General features: G+C 50.4%; 1 protein-coding gene across 1 annotated transcript; it reads right to left on the bottom strand.

The window, feature by feature from the left end:
* Positions 1 to 1,968: 1,968 nt before the first annotated feature.
* DAND5 (DAN domain BMP antagonist family member 5) lies at positions 1,969 to 6,577 on the bottom strand (the record flags this gene model as incomplete). Its single annotated transcript, XM_081283145.1, has 5 exons — positions 1,969 to 2,523; positions 4,744 to 5,023; positions 5,183 to 5,201; positions 6,080 to 6,270; positions 6,426 to 6,577. 5 exons carry the CDS (start codon positions 6,575 to 6,577, stop codon positions 2,275 to 2,277), a joined length of 891 nt encoding a protein of 296 aa, XP_081139271.1. The 3' UTR covers positions 1,969 to 2,274.
* Positions 6,578 to 16,810: the final 10,233 nt, after the last annotated feature.

The following is a 16,810-nucleotide window of genomic DNA, read 5'->3' as shown; positions in this document are numbered from 1 at the left end:
AGGAACCCAGCAGTGAGCTCATGCCCCTGCTGCCCCATGGCCCGCCCAGCCTCCCCCGTGTTCGTTCTCTCTCACACACAAAGACGAACACACCACTAGAAAGGCTCCTGCACACACAGCCACACCCTCAGATGCCTAGCTCGTGACAGGCAGATGCACCACACACACACATACACACCCTGACACAAACGTCACCCAAGACCGAGAACCGCACCATCAGCTGCTCTCCCAGCACTGAGACGTGCTCACCTGCACACCCACGCGCTGTCAGGGCTGCGCCCCAGCCGTCCCACCAAACTCCAAGACACAGCCACCACCACCCAGAGACACAGAACCCCACGACTCTCAGCCCTGCACCCAGACACATTGGAAGAATAGTGGAGGAGGCTGCGAATGGGTGTGTGGCGTATACACATGTGCACGCTCACACACACTCCTTCGAGCAGAGAAACCCATGCCTTGGCAGCTACGCAGCCCCTGGGAATGGGACCCCAGGGATGAGGCTCACCATGTACCCCCACACCCACCCCAGCCCTCCCCTGCCTGGCCGGCTGGCGGGCTTTAATACAGATGCCAAACTCATAATTGTAACTGAGGGTGACAGGGTCACCTTGAGCCCCAGATGCTCGCGCGGTGACAGATGGCGTTGGCAAACCTGATTAGCGGCCCCTGTGCCAGCGCCTGTGGCACCTGCATCCCCACCCCTCCCCCGCTCCCCCAACACTCATTACCCACCCATTACTGGGCCTGGGGGGCGGGGTGGGGGCTGGCTGGCACTGCCCGGGAGGGGACAGGGACTCTGGGGGCCCCCTGGCACCAAGGTCCCCAGCTGGCTCTCCTGGCTGGCAGGGGGTGGGCACAGCTGAGGGGGTGAAGCCTCTTGCCCGCCAGCAAGGGGGAGCTAGGACTGAGCTGCCCACTTGGACAGGCCCAGGGATTGGCACCAATCTCTGGAGGGAGGGGGAGGGGCACTCCCGCCCCAGGGCCCAGTGAGCCTCCCTGCTGGCCTCCGAGCAGAGCCGGGTCTTGAGAGCCGCCTGCCTGGCCCTTTCCCACCCCCTGGTGCAGGCCTGTGGGGTCAGAGGTCGCAGGCTCCCACGCCCGCCCGCGGGCCCATCTGTTTCCTGCTCCCTCACCTGGGGCCTTCCTTCCTGAGGCAGGAAGAGGGCTGAGGGGGACCCGGCCGGCTCCCCCGCCTGCGCTCCGGGGGGCATTTGGAGGCAACACTGACAGTGCCACATGTCCCTGCCTCTCTGCCAGACAGGCCCATCTGCCAGGGCCCTGGTTCCAGCCGCCCAAAGCCAGGCTGCCCTCACCCGCAGTAGACCCCGGGCCCCAGCTGGAGAGGGAGCACCCCATACCCGCACCCCGTCCCGGGAGCCCCAGGTGGAGAAACAGGCACACGCAGCTGGACCTGCCGACCTTTATGGCCCCGCGGAGCGCCCCGCTGGCCGTGGCTGTGTGGGTGGGCCTGGGGTGGGCGGTCACAAGGGAGCCAGGGCCACTGTCAAGGTGAGAGGCAGCTGGGAGTGGGGCCTGCCCCTGGCCCGGGACCCAGGTTCCCCGCAGCTGCCTGCCTGCCTGCCTGCCTGGGCGTTTGCGTCCCCAGGCCAGGATCATAGCTGTGTCTCCTGGCGGGGTGGGGCCGCCTGTCCTCCCGCAGCGCAGCGGGGAATGTGCTGGGCTCCTTCCCTGAGAGGCAGCTGAGCCCAGTGGTTAAGATCAAATTCGTGCTGGACGCCGTGGTGCCTGGAATCCCAGCGACTGAGGCATGAGGATTGCAAGTTCAAGGCCAGCCTCAGCAACTTGGTGAGACCCTGTCTCAACAACCTGGTTTCAATCCCCAGGACCACAAAAGACAAAAAAAAAAAAAAAAAAAAAAAATATGTGAATGAGGGCTTGGCCACTGACTGCACGGAGACGCTGGGTGCGTGCCTTGCAAAGTCAGGGCCTCAGTTTCCTAATCTGTAAAATGGCATGAAGTTGACCCTGCCTCCGTAGGCCTCTGAGGATCACCTCCTGAGGAGGACATGAGTGAGCACTTGTCAAAGAGCCCAGCAAACAGTGGGCAGTCAGTAAGTGCGTGCTGTGGCTATTAGTGGTCCAGCCCCGTGAGTGGAGCTGTGCCTAGTGTCCTTGGGAGCAGGGTGACTTTGGAGAGCCGTCTGTGGCCCTGATTCCCTGGTCTCGTGACCCAGAATCCATCATCTAGGTCCCTGTCGTCGTCCCATCTCTCCGAGATTCGTGTCTCTGTGCATCTGTCACAGTGCTGCGTCATAGCTTTGGTCCACACCGACAGCCCTCCACTAGCCTGGTGGACACCTTCACCCGCCGAGGGGAGGAGGCTGGGCTGCCCGGCTGACACCACAGGACCACGGGTGTCCAGCGCTGGCGAGTGGGCTCGCAGCTGTTGCAGAGGACAAGCGGGGTGGGGTCTGAGCCCGGGATGTAGAGGGAGGAGCAGCGGCCAAAGCAGAGGTGATTTCGGACACGGACAGCAGTGCAGCCAGGCCGGGAGAGCACCTGAGACCAGAGGCAGGGTGACAGGTTAGGGCAGCAGCGTGTGAGGCTCATCCACTCCCACCCACCCTCACAGGTATGGGTGATGCAGCAAAGCTGCCTGGGTTCCAGTCCTGGCTCTGCCATCTCCTGGCTGTTTGGCCTAGGGCAACTTACTCAACCTCTCTGGGCCTCTGTTTCCTCAACTGTAAAATCAGTGGAGTTCAACTAGGAAAAGAAGAAACCACTCTAGGTCTTTCAACAGAGAGGATTCATTCAGGGAATAGAGCAGCTTAACCAATCAGGAGACAATGACAAGAACAACTGGAGACGGTCACCAGCAGGGCTGCTACCACCCCAAGGATGAGGGACAGTGGGAGGAGGTAGTAATAAAAGAGGCCAACTAGGCATGGAGGTGCATGCCTGTGATCCCAGCAGTCGGAGGCTGAGGCAGGAGGATGGCAAGTTTGAGGTCAGACTCAGCAACTCAGTAAGACCCTGCCTCAAAACATAAAACAAAAAGGGCGGGGGTGCAGCTCAGTGATAAATTGCCCTGGGTTAAATTTCCAGTAGCCCCTACCCCCCCAAAAAAATAAAAGGAGGCCAGGAGGATTAAACAGAAAAAATTTAGTGTGTTTCCTGGCACACAGTTGGTGCTCAATAAATGTTAGTTCCTCCTATGACCCCCCTATCATCTCACCACTAAATCGTGGCCATTTTCTGCTTCAACCCTGCACCCCTCCCCCAGCACAAGAGGCTTCTCATCTTCCTTAGAATGAAATGCAAAGTCCTCCCCAAGGCCCAGAAGTCCCTGCACACTCTGCCCTGTCCCCTCCCTGCCCTCTGCCCTCTGGCCTCTGCCTAGATCACCCTTCCGTCCACCCTTCCCCCAGCTGACTCCAACTCATCCTCCCTCCAATGCACCCCACAGGGAACTTCCCTCCCCTGTGACGGTGCTGTCCTGCATGCCCTAAAGTGACTGGTAGGTGTGCATCTTGGGACGCTGTTCTGTTTGTCACCCTCCTCCCAGAGGTTAAGCCACCTGAAGACAGGAACCTCGTGTTGTCCTGGCTGTGGCCCCAGTAGGTAGATGCCCAACTCCTCCCCGCGTGTCCAGAGGAGGACGCCCAGGCTCCAAGCCCAAGGTCCTGCAGTGCCGAGAAGGCGCAAGCCCTCAGGGCCCCTCTGTGTCCCTCTGGGGCAGCCAGATTCCAAGCCAGAGTCTCTTCTGCTCCGTGAAGCTTGCACCACTGGACAGGGTGGCCTTGAGGCTGGGGTGCCACGGAGGCAGGACTGGGCACAAGGCAGGTGGCTCCAGGGCCAAGCAACTCCTGCCACCTGGATTCAGGGTTTTCTGGGCAAATGACAAGCCAAGGAGTCTGGGATATTGACGGCTGGGCATGGATTTGAGCACTTGGCATCCTTCACTATGCCCGACTCCCTTCTGTAAAGGTGGGAACTGAGGTTCAGAGAAGGCAAGCTACTTACCCTGAATCACACAGAAATCATTGATTTTACCAACCCTAATCCTTGGGTTGGTAGCAGTAGGATTTGAACTCAGCACACTGTATGCATTCCCAAGGCCCTTATGGAGCACCAGCTGGATACAGCCATGAGATTGCTCCCCACGCCCACTCATTCAAGCTGCCTGATAGCCCATAGGAGGCAGATAATTCTAGGACTCGTTCATTCACTCAAGAAACACTGAGTGTGCTTGGCTCTGCTTGTTCTGAGTGAGGTGGGAGCCCTAGGGCCTCTGAGGGGAGGAGGAACATGATCTGACTCAGGGTCCACGGGCACCCTCGGCTACTAAATGGAAAAATAGACTTAGGAGGAGGAGTGGCCCAAAGACAGGAGATCAGGTGAAGGCACCCTCCCTCCCACATGAGAGGCCAGTACCCCATTTGGGGGTTGAGCCCAGGGGTGCTTAACCACTGAGCCACATTCCCAGTCCTCTTTAACTCTTATTTTGGGACAAGATCTCACTAAGTTGCTTAGGGATTTGCTAAGTTGCTGAGGCTGGCCTTGAACTTGTGATCCTCCTGCCTCAGCCTCCCCAGTTACCAGGATCACAGGGGTGTGCCACTGTGCCCAGCAATCCTGTACCCAATGGACACGGGAGAACACGGAGACTCAGAGCCATGTAGGTGGATGATGTGGGTCATGAACTCAGATCTGCCTTGAGCCGCAGCCTGGGCTTCCTGCAGGCACTGAGACCGGCCCACCCCGGCCCCGTACACTCACCTGAATGAAGGGAACAGCCTTACACATTTCCTGGGTCACTTCTTTAGGGTCCAATGGCAAAGACACGGAGGTGGTCACCTCCTGCCCATCCTGCAGCCCATCTGTCCCCAGCCTCCTGGGTTTCTGTAGGCCCAGGAAGGCCTTCCAGCTGCCAAGGGCAAGGGCCGGCCCCGGGGGGGCTGGGGGTCCAGGCCTCCCTGAGCCTGCAGGCAGCCAGGCCGCACTCAGCAGCCCCAGGAGAGTGGTCAGCCATGCTCGGGACATCTGCTCAGCTGTCCGTCTGTCAGTCCAGGGTGGGGCTCAGGGTCCTGGGCAGTTGACCCTGCTGTCTAGTGAGTGGAGTCTGGACCCTCAGACCTGCTTTTAATCACTTGTCCCCACCTGGGCAGCCTGGGAAGCGCCTCTGTAAACTCACAGCAGGGAGGAAAGTAAACCAGACCTGTGGGGTTCCTCGCAGCCTGGGGGGGGGGGGTGTCCGAGGGCTGGGCCTGCGGGTGTGTGGGCTGTGGGATCAAAAGAGGCAAGTCGAGGGGGCCGAGGTGCAAGTCTAGGGACAGGAGCTGAGGGACACCATGCCTGATAGCCTGCAGGGATACTTTTCTTTGCAACCAGGCTTCTTGGGTTTCCACCCAGTATGCCAATTTCCTGGCTGTGCAACCACAGGCAAGTCCCCGAACCACTCTGGGCCTCAACTTTCCTCTTTTGTAATATGGTGTTGATAACAGGCCCTGCCTTGTTCTAAGGACTCAAGGAGACAATTTAGATAAGGAGCTTAAAACAGAGGTCAGTTTGCAGTAGCATCGTGAGCCAGTGCCTTCCTCCAAACACACACACCAGGGTGCTGCAGATCAAACCCAGGACCTGTGCTACTAACCAGACCGGTGACACCTGAGCTGCAGCCCCAGCCCCCGTCGGCGACAATTAACATGATTGGGGCGACTGTTTTCCCTTTAGTACCTGTTGGAAGCCAGGCATAAGTCTTTCCCATGAAGATTCGCAGAGACTAAACAGAAACTGGGTCCCTCCTGCCTCACATTTTACATCAGAGTGTCTCAAACAGACAATAAAGGACAAATGAGTTCAGCTTCAAGATAAAGACATTAAAACAAAATGTGCTTTAGAGGGTTCAAGGCGGGGGCGTCTGTCCCAGGGTGGTCAGGGAAGTCCTCCCCAAAGAGGTGACACTTTTGCAAAGGCCCGAGATGCCGCCAGAGGCTTGGGAACAGCTCGGTAGGGGGTGGAGGTTGACCTGCTGGAAACACAGAACGGGAGGGGAGCCACGTCCCGGGCTTTGGGCATCCCGAGGCGCCTGCAGGTCCCGGCCGGGTCTTAGCACCTGGGCGGCGGGCATCTTGCACCAAGGTGCGGAGCTCCAGGCGTCCGGACCGTGGGAAGCCGCGGGGCTTGCGGTTCCCGAGTCCCCACCCCGGGAGCTGCGACCGCGATGGGGCGCGCTCGCCCTCTGGCGGCGGTTTACGGGACTGCGCGGCTGCTGCGCGGAGGACACCTGCCTCCCGGGTGAACCACCTGCAGGAGGGCGGGCGGCCCCCACTCAGCCCTGCTGGATCCAACCTCCCTCCTCTCCCCGAATCCGTCCTTCCATGTCCTGTAGATCCAGTCAGCTGCAGGTCGGTCCTGGCAGAGGCTGATTTCACATTTTGGACTCCCTGTGCCACCCCAACCCAGGCTGACACCACAGCACGACGGTCCGTATCAGAAACCAGCCAGCATCCTCCCGCTTCTCACTCCTACCTCGGCCGCTCACCTGGATGCGGCTCCCATCACCTCCCACCTGGATGGGCACATTCACCACCTGTGTCCCAGTTCCCGCCATCACCCCTCCCAGTCGATTCCCCTCACAACAGAAAGAGGGCGCAGTGAGCACCTGAGTGGGGTCTCAACCTTCCTGGGTTCAGAACCTCCCATGGCTCCCATCTCCCTCCTGACTCAAGTCAAAGTCCTTCCCCAGGCCCATCAGGCCCTGTATAAAGTGCGCTCGTCTTTCCACCACCGACTTCCCACACCCTCCCTTCTCACCCCCTCAGCCACCCCAGTTGGTGCCTGCTTTCCCAATTCGTGCCTGCTTTCCCAATTCCTCAGGTATGATCCCAGGATACTATGCAGCTATAGACACCAACTTCCACGGCGACAGTTTCTGCATCCAAGGATTCAGCCAACCCCGGAGGGTGCACTCTACTAGGTATGTCTGGATTTCATTTCTTGTCATTATCCCCTAAACAAGCTGGGACAACTATTGGCATAGCACATACATGGCATTAGGCACCATAAGTCACCTAGAGATGACAGAAGCCTCTACGAGGGTGTGCCTCGGTTCTGTGCATCTTATACACAAGACTTGAGTGTCCCCAGGTTTTTGTACCCACAGGAGTCCTGGAACCAAGTCCCCACAGGTACCAAAGAATGACTGCAGAAAACTGAAGAAGTTCTAAGTTTCCGCATGGAAGTACACCCACCAAAATTAAGTAAAACTAAGTTCCTAGCAGGGTGTCCATTATGCTGACATTTTAGAGGAGAAAAAAAAGGGAATTAAAATGTGTGGCTACTGTTTACTTAGATTGCTTATTGAAAAGAATAGCAGGGTCTTCCTGCTGAGGAGGGACATGGGACAAGGAAGGTTCACTTTAGACTCTGAAATTTATTTTAGGGGCTGAGGGTGTAGCTCAGCAGTAGAGGACTGCACACGTGAGGCCCTGGGTTCAATTCCCAGAACTGCCTGATCTGTCGGCAAGGTTCCCCAGGACCTTCCCTTTCCCCACCTTCTTTACTCCCTGATGACAGACATTAATTTTCTCTCCATTCTGGAGGCTGCAGTCTAAGATCTAGTGTTGGCAGGGTTGGTCTCTTCTCAGGACTTCTTTTCTTAGCTAGTAGATGGCCACCTTCTCCCTGTGTGTCTATGTCCAAATTCCCTCTTCCTAGGTGGACACCAGTTATGTTGGATTCTGGTCCACTTCCATGATTTCATTCTAATTTAAGTACATCTTTAAAGGCCCTATTTCTGAGATCCAGAGGCTTAGTGCTGTAACATGTCAATGGGAGCACAATCCAACCTCCAATCCACAAGTACTGGTTCACATCACAACATGGGGTGAGGCTGGACCACATGCCACATGAAAGGATGTGACATGCTAGGTCACATAGTAGATGGTTCCGTTTATACAAATGTCCAGAGAGGGCAAATGGAAAGGAAATGTGTTTTCCAGGATTAGGGGGGAGAATGACTGTTTAAGGGGTGCTGAGTTTCCTTTGGGGTGATGAAAAAGTGTTGGAAGTTGTAGCCCTGGTGGCTGTGTGACACTGTGAATGTATTAGAAAGCTGTGGTCGATTTGTGTGTGTGGTGTTGGGGATCAAACCTGCTGCCTCTCACACACACTAGGCAAGTGCTATACCACCGAATGACATCACCAGCCCTTTCCTTCTGTGTTCTGCCCACAATGGCCAGAGCCTGTTTGGAGCCAGGGGTGCTACTCTACTTCATTTCCTATATCTTCAAAGGTCAAAGGAGGAGAAGTGACTTTGAGTCAAATGTGAATAATGAGAAAGAGCCCACCACTGGGCACGGTGGTGCCTGTCATCCCAGCAGCTCGGGAGGCTGTGGCAGGAGGATCTCGAGTTCAAAGCCAGCCTCAGCTAAAGTGAGATGCTAAGCAACTCAGTGAGACCCTGTCCCTAAATAAAATACAAAATAGGGCTGGGATGTGGCTCAGTGGTCGAGTGCCCCTGAGTTCAATCCCTAGTACCCACCTCAAAAAAAAAAAAAAAAAAGAAGAAGAAGAAGAAGAAGAAGAAGCCCTCCATGTATACACCTTGGGGAGAAATGTTCTAGGCAGGGTCATAGTAAAGGTAAGGAGTGCAAAGGCCCTGAGGCAGGGCTGGTCAGAGGCCATGTGCTCCTCTACCTCCTAATAAGTCTTCCTGCTTTTACATGTTAACTCAATGTCTTTTCTGCTCAGCAACCAGAGGAGAATCAGAAATCAGACCCATCATTCCTCAGCTCCAAGACCTTCCAGGGCTCCCTGTTGTCCTTTGAATAAAACCCAAGGCCTGCTGGTCACGGTGGCACACATCTGTAATCCCAGCAACTGGGGAGGCTAAGACAGGAGGATCTCAATTTCAAAACCAGCCTCAGCAAAAGTGAAGTGCTAAGCAACTCAGACCTGTCTTTAAATAAAACACAAAAAAGGGCTGAGATGTGGCTCATTGGTGAGTTCCTCTGACTTCAATCCCCAGTACTGACCTCCACATACAAAAAAAAATCCAAGGCCCTTACAATGACCCCCGAGGCCTGCATGGCTGCCCCTGCCCATCACTCACTGCTGCATCTCCTCCCTCACTCCCTTCCTTCACTGGCCCTTAGACACACTGGCCATCTGTCCCCCCTAGCAAACCCAGGGGAAAGACTTGGATGTTTTGAACATGCACCTCAGGGAAACTTCCCCCTGGGGACACAGGACACAGGAAGGGACACAGGAAGGCCCACTGTAGCACTGCTCCTGCAATCAAGAAAAATTAAAAACAAATGTCCAAACAGCCCAACGGAATAACTGTAGTGTATTTGTGCCATGAATAATACAAAGCAGAGCTTTTTACAAAGTATTTCCACAGGAGGATCTCGGGGGAGAAAACGAATCCCACCAGGCAAGGACGGTGTGTCCCAAACAGGCCTCAACAATGTGTCCTGCCACGACAGATCTCTGTGGCCTGCCCTTGCGTCTGGATGTGTGTCAGCCTCCATTAGTAATTAATAAAGACCTGAGGTGATCGGTTTATAAAAGGAAAGGTCTATTTTGGTGGCCGGGGGCGCCAGTCCCTGTCAGTTGGCCTCCCACGGTGGGAGCAGGTGGGCAGCCAGGCTGCTCTCCTCGGGGCTACTAAGAAGTGAAGACAGGAAGAGACTAGGCTCCCACATCCCTGACACCGCACAGTGACCCAAGGCGACCCCTCTTAAAGGGTGCACCTCTCCTCCCCAGTAGTGCCCTGGGCTGGGGACCAAGCTGTCAATAAATGTGCCTTTGAGGGAAATTCCAGATGTAAACGACAGTACTGGGCAACCCGCGAGCTCAAGTCTGTGCTGTTCTTGTGTTTGTGAGGTCCCGGGGGTTAACCCAGAGCCACTCTACCACCATAGCTACATCCTCAGTCTTTTCAAATTCTATTTTGAGGCAGGGTCTCCTTAAGATGCCCAGCCTGGTCTCAAACTTGCAATCCTTCTGCCTCAGCCTCCTGAGTTGCCTGGATTCCAGGTGAGTGCCATTGCGCCCAGCTTAGGCAACCTTTGTGACTGGTTTGACCCACAGACTGCGACGGAAGGGATTCTGTGTGATTTCTGACACTCAGTCATAAAAACGCCATGCACTTCAGTCTGATTTGCTTGAGACTCAGCCTCCAAGCAGCGAGGAAGTCCCAGCTGGCCCATTCAGAGAGACTACTGTGCAAATGTGCCAGCCAATAGCCCAGCTGAGGCCTCAGCCAGCATCAGCCTTGAGACATAAATGAATGAAGATGACTCCTGATATTCTGGCCACCAGGTGTCAAATTGCTATTCTTCCATTCCAGGCCTGTAATCTCAGCCACTTGGGAGGTGGAGGCAGGAGGATCACAAGTTTGAGGCCAGCCTGGGCAATTCAGCAAGACCCTGTCTCAAAATAAAAAATTTAAGCCCAGGTGCAGTAGTGCACACCTGGAATCCCAGCAGCTGAGAGGCTGAGACAGGAGGATTTCAAGTTGAAAGCCAGCCTCAGCAATGGCAAGGCACTAAGCGACTCAATGAGACCCTGTTTCTAAATAAAATACAAAATAGGGCTGGGGATGTGGCTCAGTCATTAAGTGCCCCTGAGTTCAATCTTTGGTGCCCCTCCCCCCAAAAAAAGAAAAGAAAAGAAAAGAAAAGAAAAGAAAAGAAAAGAAAGAAAGAAAGAAAGAAAGAAAGAAAGAAAGAAAGAAATTAATTAAAAGGGCTGGGGACGTAGCTCAGTGGTACAATTCCCTGGCTTCAATCCCCAGCATGGGGTGTGTGTGTGTAAAACAGTTAATTTTATGTGTATTTTCCCACAATTTTTTTTTTAAAAGACACAACTTTTGGGCTGGGGCTGTAGCTCAGTGGCAGAGCGTTTGACGAGCATGTATGAGGCATTGGGTTTGAGCCTCAGCACCGCATAAAATAAATAATTAAATAAAGTCATACTGTCCATCTACAACTACAAAAATTTTTTTTTAAATACAGAACTTTTTTTATTTTTAAATATTTTTTTAGTTGTTGATGACCTTTATTTTATTTGCTTATTTATATGTGGTGCTGGGGATTGAACCCAGTGCCTCATCCGTATGAAGCAAGCGCTCTAGCGCTGAATTACAACTCCAGCCCAATAACACACCTTTTAAATTAAAAAAAGTTTTCCACACCGGGCATGGTGGCACATGTCTGTAATCCTAGCAGCTCAGGAGGCTGAGGCAGGAGGATTTCGAGTTCAAAGCCAGCCTCAGCAACTCAGCGAGGCACTAAGCAACTCAGTGAGACCCTGTCTCTAATAAAATATTTTTTAAAAGGCTGGGGATGTGGCTTGGTGGTTAAGAACCCCTGGGCTCAATCGCTGGTACAAAAAAAATTTTTTTTTCTACAAATCATTCTTTCTATAGTTGTAAATCTAGAACTAGATAAAGAGATAAAACTCACATGGTTGAAGACCATCATCTCATTGATTTCCTGAATCAGTAAGGTGTTCAGTGACCCTCAAAGTGGGTATCTTGGAGATATGGGGATCTCTATGGACACATGGAAAGCAGGAGGTTAAGTAAGGAAGATAAGTTGCAAACCAGACACACTGAATACCCTTTATGTAAATTGTTAAAAATAAATATACATTGTATACTATTACCAAAGAGCTACATCCAGAGCAGGCAAGGCTGGTCTTGGAAGAATAAACTAATTTCAAAGAAACTTACTGTTGTCAAGAGCAAGGAGGGAAAGAGGTGGCATGGAAGGAGGCTTTAATAGTATCAGTCAAGTTTCATTCAAAAGAATTTCCTTTAAAAAAATATATATGCAAGCCTGGGGGTGTAGCCCAGTGGCAAAGCATTTGCCTAATATGTGTGAGGCACTGGGTTCGATTCTCAGCACCACATATAAATAACCAAAATAAAGGTCCATTGACAACTTAAAAAAAAATACATATGCAGCTGGGCACCTATGGAGCAGGCCTGAAATCCCAGTGGCTCAGGAGGCTGAGGCAGGAGGATCACAAGTTCAAGGCCATCCTCATCAACTTAGCTAGGCTCTAAGCAACTTAGCAAGACCCTGTCTCAAAATAAAAAGTAAAAAGGGCTGGGGATGTGGCTCCGTGGTTAAGCATCCCTGAGTTCAATCCCTGGCACCAAAAGATAGATTCATGCATACAGAGCGGAGAGTGGCAGATAGCTCAGTGGTAGCCACTTGCCTAGCATGCAGAGGCCCTGGGTTCCATCCCCAGCAGTGCAAAAGGGAGGAAAAAAAAGAACCAAGTGTTACTCTGTTAAATCTGGGCAATGATATATTTTATTATTATTTTTTTTTTTTAGTATTTTCATGTGGGGGGCTGGGGATGTGGCTCAAGCGGTAGCGCGCTCGCCTGGCATGCGTGTGGCCCGGGTTTGATCCTCAGCACCACATACCAACAAAAGATGTTGTGTCCGCTGAGAACTAAAAAATAAATATTAAAAATTCTCTCTCTCTCTCTCTCCTCTCTCTCTCTTAAAAAAAAAAAAAAAAAAAAAAAAAAAAAGTATTTTCATGTGGTGCTGGGGATCGAACCCAGTGCCTTATGCATGCTAGGCAAGTGTTCTACCACTGAGCCACAACCCCAGCCTGGGCAATGATATAAATGGCTACTCTCCTGTCCTTGTCAAGTGATTCCTTAGCACCATCAATTAGGACGTTATGAAACCACTCTCCAGGACACCCTTAGAGCTGCACCGTGCAATTAGGTGACCATGGAGAGTATACTTTGGTTTTTCTTTTTCCTTCTGCAGTGCTGGGGATGGAGCCCAGGGCATCACTCATATTAGGTGAGGGCCCAACCAATGAACTGCATCCCCAGCCCTTGTTCTTGTTTTGTTTGGAATTGTGGCAAAAAAACAGGCATTTACCATTTTAGTCCGTTTTCCATGTGCAGCTTCGTGGCCGGGAGCACGCTGTTGGGTGGCTGTCACCACCTCCATCTTGCTAAACCGAACCTCTCCCTGTTAGACACTGACTTCTCTTTCCTTCTCCTATTTTATTTATTTATTTTTATTTAGCCCAGTGGCTGGGCAAGGGCTCTACCACCCAGCAACATCCATCCCAGCCCCCCTCCCCCACTTTTTTTTGTTGTTGTTGTTGTTATTTTGAGATAAGATCTTGGTATGTTTTTCCAGGCTGGCCTTGAAGTTGAGATCCTCCCACCTCAGCCTTCAGTGGTCTCTGGGATTACAAGCATGTGCCACCATTCCTTCTTCTATTTTAAATAAACATTTACATATTTAAATTGGAGTCAAGGGGTTCAGGGAATTAGGGGATGGGAGACAGTGGGATTGACACTTATTGTCATTTTAATTTTATCTATCTATTTATTTATTTTGTTTTGAGACAAGGTGCTCACTAAGTTGTCCAGACTGGCCATAAGGATGTGCCCCTCACTGAGCTACACCCAGCAGCTGTGTTTTTATTTTTTAAATTGTGAGATATGAGTCTACAGAAAAGCGTACAACACACGTATATCAAGTGATGGACAACTTAAAGATTATTATTCAGGAATCACTATAACCCAACTCAGGAAATAACGGTGAATGTCGCCCAGATACAGAAAAGCAAACAGACTGGAATGATCAGCTGAGACATGTTACCAAACAAACCCGTTGTCATAGATGTCTCTCGTCCTGCCAGAGGTGCTCCCACCCTGAAGTCAGAACAACCACTGCCTTGCTTTTCTTCACTGGTTACTCCTGAAGGTGTGCACACCCATAAACACCAGGATTTTTCAACTGTAAATGAAAATTGGGACCATTTATATGATTTTACAAAATGGAAAAAAAATTTGAAAACCTGTGTCTAGATAAAAATTTAAAATATAAAAAAAAAGGGCTGGGGCTGGGCTCAGTGGTTAAGCACCTCTGAGTTCAATCCCTAGTACAAAAAAAAAAAAAAAAAAAGACACTGTGGTGTTGAACTATGACACAAGAAAGGAACACTGGGGGCTGGGGATGTGGCTCAAGTGGTAGCACGCTTGCCTGGCATGCGTGCGGCCCGGGTTCGATCCTCAGCACCACATACCAACAAAGATGTTGTGTCCGCCGAGAACTAAAAAATAAATATTAAAAATTCTCTCTCTCTCTCTCTCTCTCTCTCTCTCTCACTCTCTCTTTAAAAAAAAAAAGAAAGGAACACTGACTCCAATTTTAGATCAAATTAAAGCTAGCTTGTATTGTGTACACAAAAGCTGGCCAGTGACTGTCTCACCTGAAACTTGGGCCAGAGAACAGCCTCCAGCTCTCCAGAAAAAAGGTTTTATAGCACAAAAAGTTGCAAAGGGGGGCGTCTTGAGAACTTACAGCTAACAAGATTTTGACAAGCATAATACAAAGGCAGGCAGTAGGTAAATGATCTACATGGCATGCTATTTCAAGGTATGGAGTAAATTCAGATCCCAACATCAGAATTTATGAGGCGCTGCTGAGGTTTCAGAGAGGGTTGTTATCTGGACAGGGGAGTGAGAATTTATGAGAAGCCACTAAGAGTTTAGAGAGAGTTGTTATCTGGTCAAGGAGACCCAGGCATGGGTGAATTCAAGGCACAGGCAGGAATTTCAAACAAGTTTAGAAATCTCAGTAATTACAGTAAAATAGAAATTAACTTTTCATAACTTTGTCACGACGAGATGGCTCCCAATCTTAAGATGGAATTAGGCTGGGTTCATCAGGGGATGGAGCCCCTGATCTTGCACAAGGTAGGCAAGCACTCTATCACTGAGCTACAATCCCAGACCTTCTCATTTTCAGAGAGGGTCTTGCTAGGTTGCCCAGGCTAGTCTTGAACTTTTGATCCTTTGAGTGTATGTATGTGTGCCACTTCACCCGGCTCTTGAGTACAATTCGGTGGCATTACATACATTCAATTGGTGTGCAATCATCATCTTTATCAATTTACAGAACTTTTTCATCACACCAAACAAAATTTCTGCACTCATTAAGCAATAATTTCCCCAGCCACCTCCTCAGGTCCTGAGGACCTCCATCTACCTTCTGTCCCCATGAACTCAGCTACTCTAGTAACCTCAGAGGGGTGGAATCACACAATGTTTATCCTTTTGTGACTAGCCTGTTTCATTAGCATAATATTCATCCATGGAACTTGAACATGCTAGGCAAGTACTGTACTGCTAGGCCACACCCTTAGCCCCCCCCCCTTTTTATTTTGAGACAGGGTCTCACTAAGTTGTCCAGACTGGCCTTGAACTTGTGATCCTCCTGCCTCAGCTTTGGGAGTAGCTGGGGTTTTAAAGGAGTGCCACTGCACCTGACTTCATTCCTTTTTAATGCTGAAAAAAAAATTTTAAGATAGTATTTGCTTTCGACATCTTAATCAAACATTTTAAACATTTTTCACCATAAAACATTGGATTACACTGGGGATGTAGCTCAGTGGTATAGCATGTGCTTAGCACATATGAGGACCTGGGTTCAATTTCCAGCATCAGAAAACAAAAAATTGGGGCTGGGGAGGTGGCTCAAGCAGTAGCGCGCTTGCCTAGCATGCGTGCGGCCCGGGTTCGATCCTCAGCACCACATATAAAGATGTTGTGTCCGCCGAGAACTAAAAAAAAATAAATATTAAAATTCCCTCTCTCTCTCTTTAAAAAAATAAATAAATAAATAAACAATTAAATAATTCTAATAAAATAAAAAATAAATCAGGCATGGTGACCTGTCTATAATAGCCCCAGTTACAGGAAATGCCAAGGTAGGGAGAATGCATTGAGTTCAAGAGTTTCAAACCATCCTAAACAACACAGTGAGATTCCTTTGCAAACAAAAATATATTTGCACATGCTAGGTGCCAGAATGCACGCCTGTAATACCAGCAGTTTGGGAAGCTGAGGAAGGAGGATCATGAGTTCACAGCCAGCCTCAGCAATGGTAAGGTACTAAGCAACTCATTGAGACCCTGTTTCTAATTAAAATACAAAAAAGGATGTGGCTGGGATGTGGCTCAGTGGTTAAGTGCCCTTGGTTTCAATCCCTGGTATCAAAAAAAAAAAAAAAAATCAAATTTTAAAAAGTAAAATGGAGCAGGAATAAATACTTAATGCCATCAACAGCATTTAAGGAAGTGTTCAACATTTAAATGTTATACTCTAACATAAAATAGAATTTAAATATTCAATTTAAAGTATAAAGCAGGGTTGGGGATGTGGCTCAAGCGTAGCGCGCTGGCCTGGCATGCGTGCAGTCCCGGTTCCATCCTCAGCACCACATACAAACAAAGATGTTGTGTCCGCCGAGAACTAAAAAATAAGTATTAAAATTCTCTCTCTCTCTCTCTCTCTCTCTCTCTCTCTCTCTCTTTAAAAAAAAATAAATAAAGTATAAGGCAAAATGTAGTTAGGTCTTAGTATTGAATATTTTTAAAATTTATTTTTAATTTTTAATTTTTTTGTAGGGGGACTGGGGATTGAACTCAGGGACACTCAACGCCAGTCCTATTTTGTATTTTATTGAGAGACAGGGTCTTGCTGAGTTGCTAAGTGCCTCACCCTTGCTGAGGCTGGCTTTGATCCTCCTGTCTCAAGCCTCTGGAGCCCCTGGGATTACAGGCATGCATTATCATGCCCAGCTTTAATATTGAAATATTCATGTTTCAAGTAAGTATATATATGATTGTGGGATTTTTTTTTTTTAAAGAGAGAGTGAGAGAGGAGAGAGAGAGAGAGAGATTTTTTTTTTAATATTTATTTTTAGTTCTCGGTGGACACAACATCTTTGTTGGTATGTGGTGCTGAGGATCGAACCCGGGCCGCACGCATGCGCAACCGCTTG

This window comes from Spermophilus citellus (genome assembly GCF_964194105.1).
Source record: "Spermophilus citellus genome assembly, chromosome: 3".
NCBI classification, from domain to species: domain Eukaryota; kingdom Metazoa; phylum Chordata; class Mammalia; order Rodentia; family Sciuridae; genus Spermophilus; species Spermophilus citellus.
The sequence above is the reverse complement of the archived record's forward strand: the minus strand, read 5'-3'. Positions and strand labels throughout refer to the sequence as shown.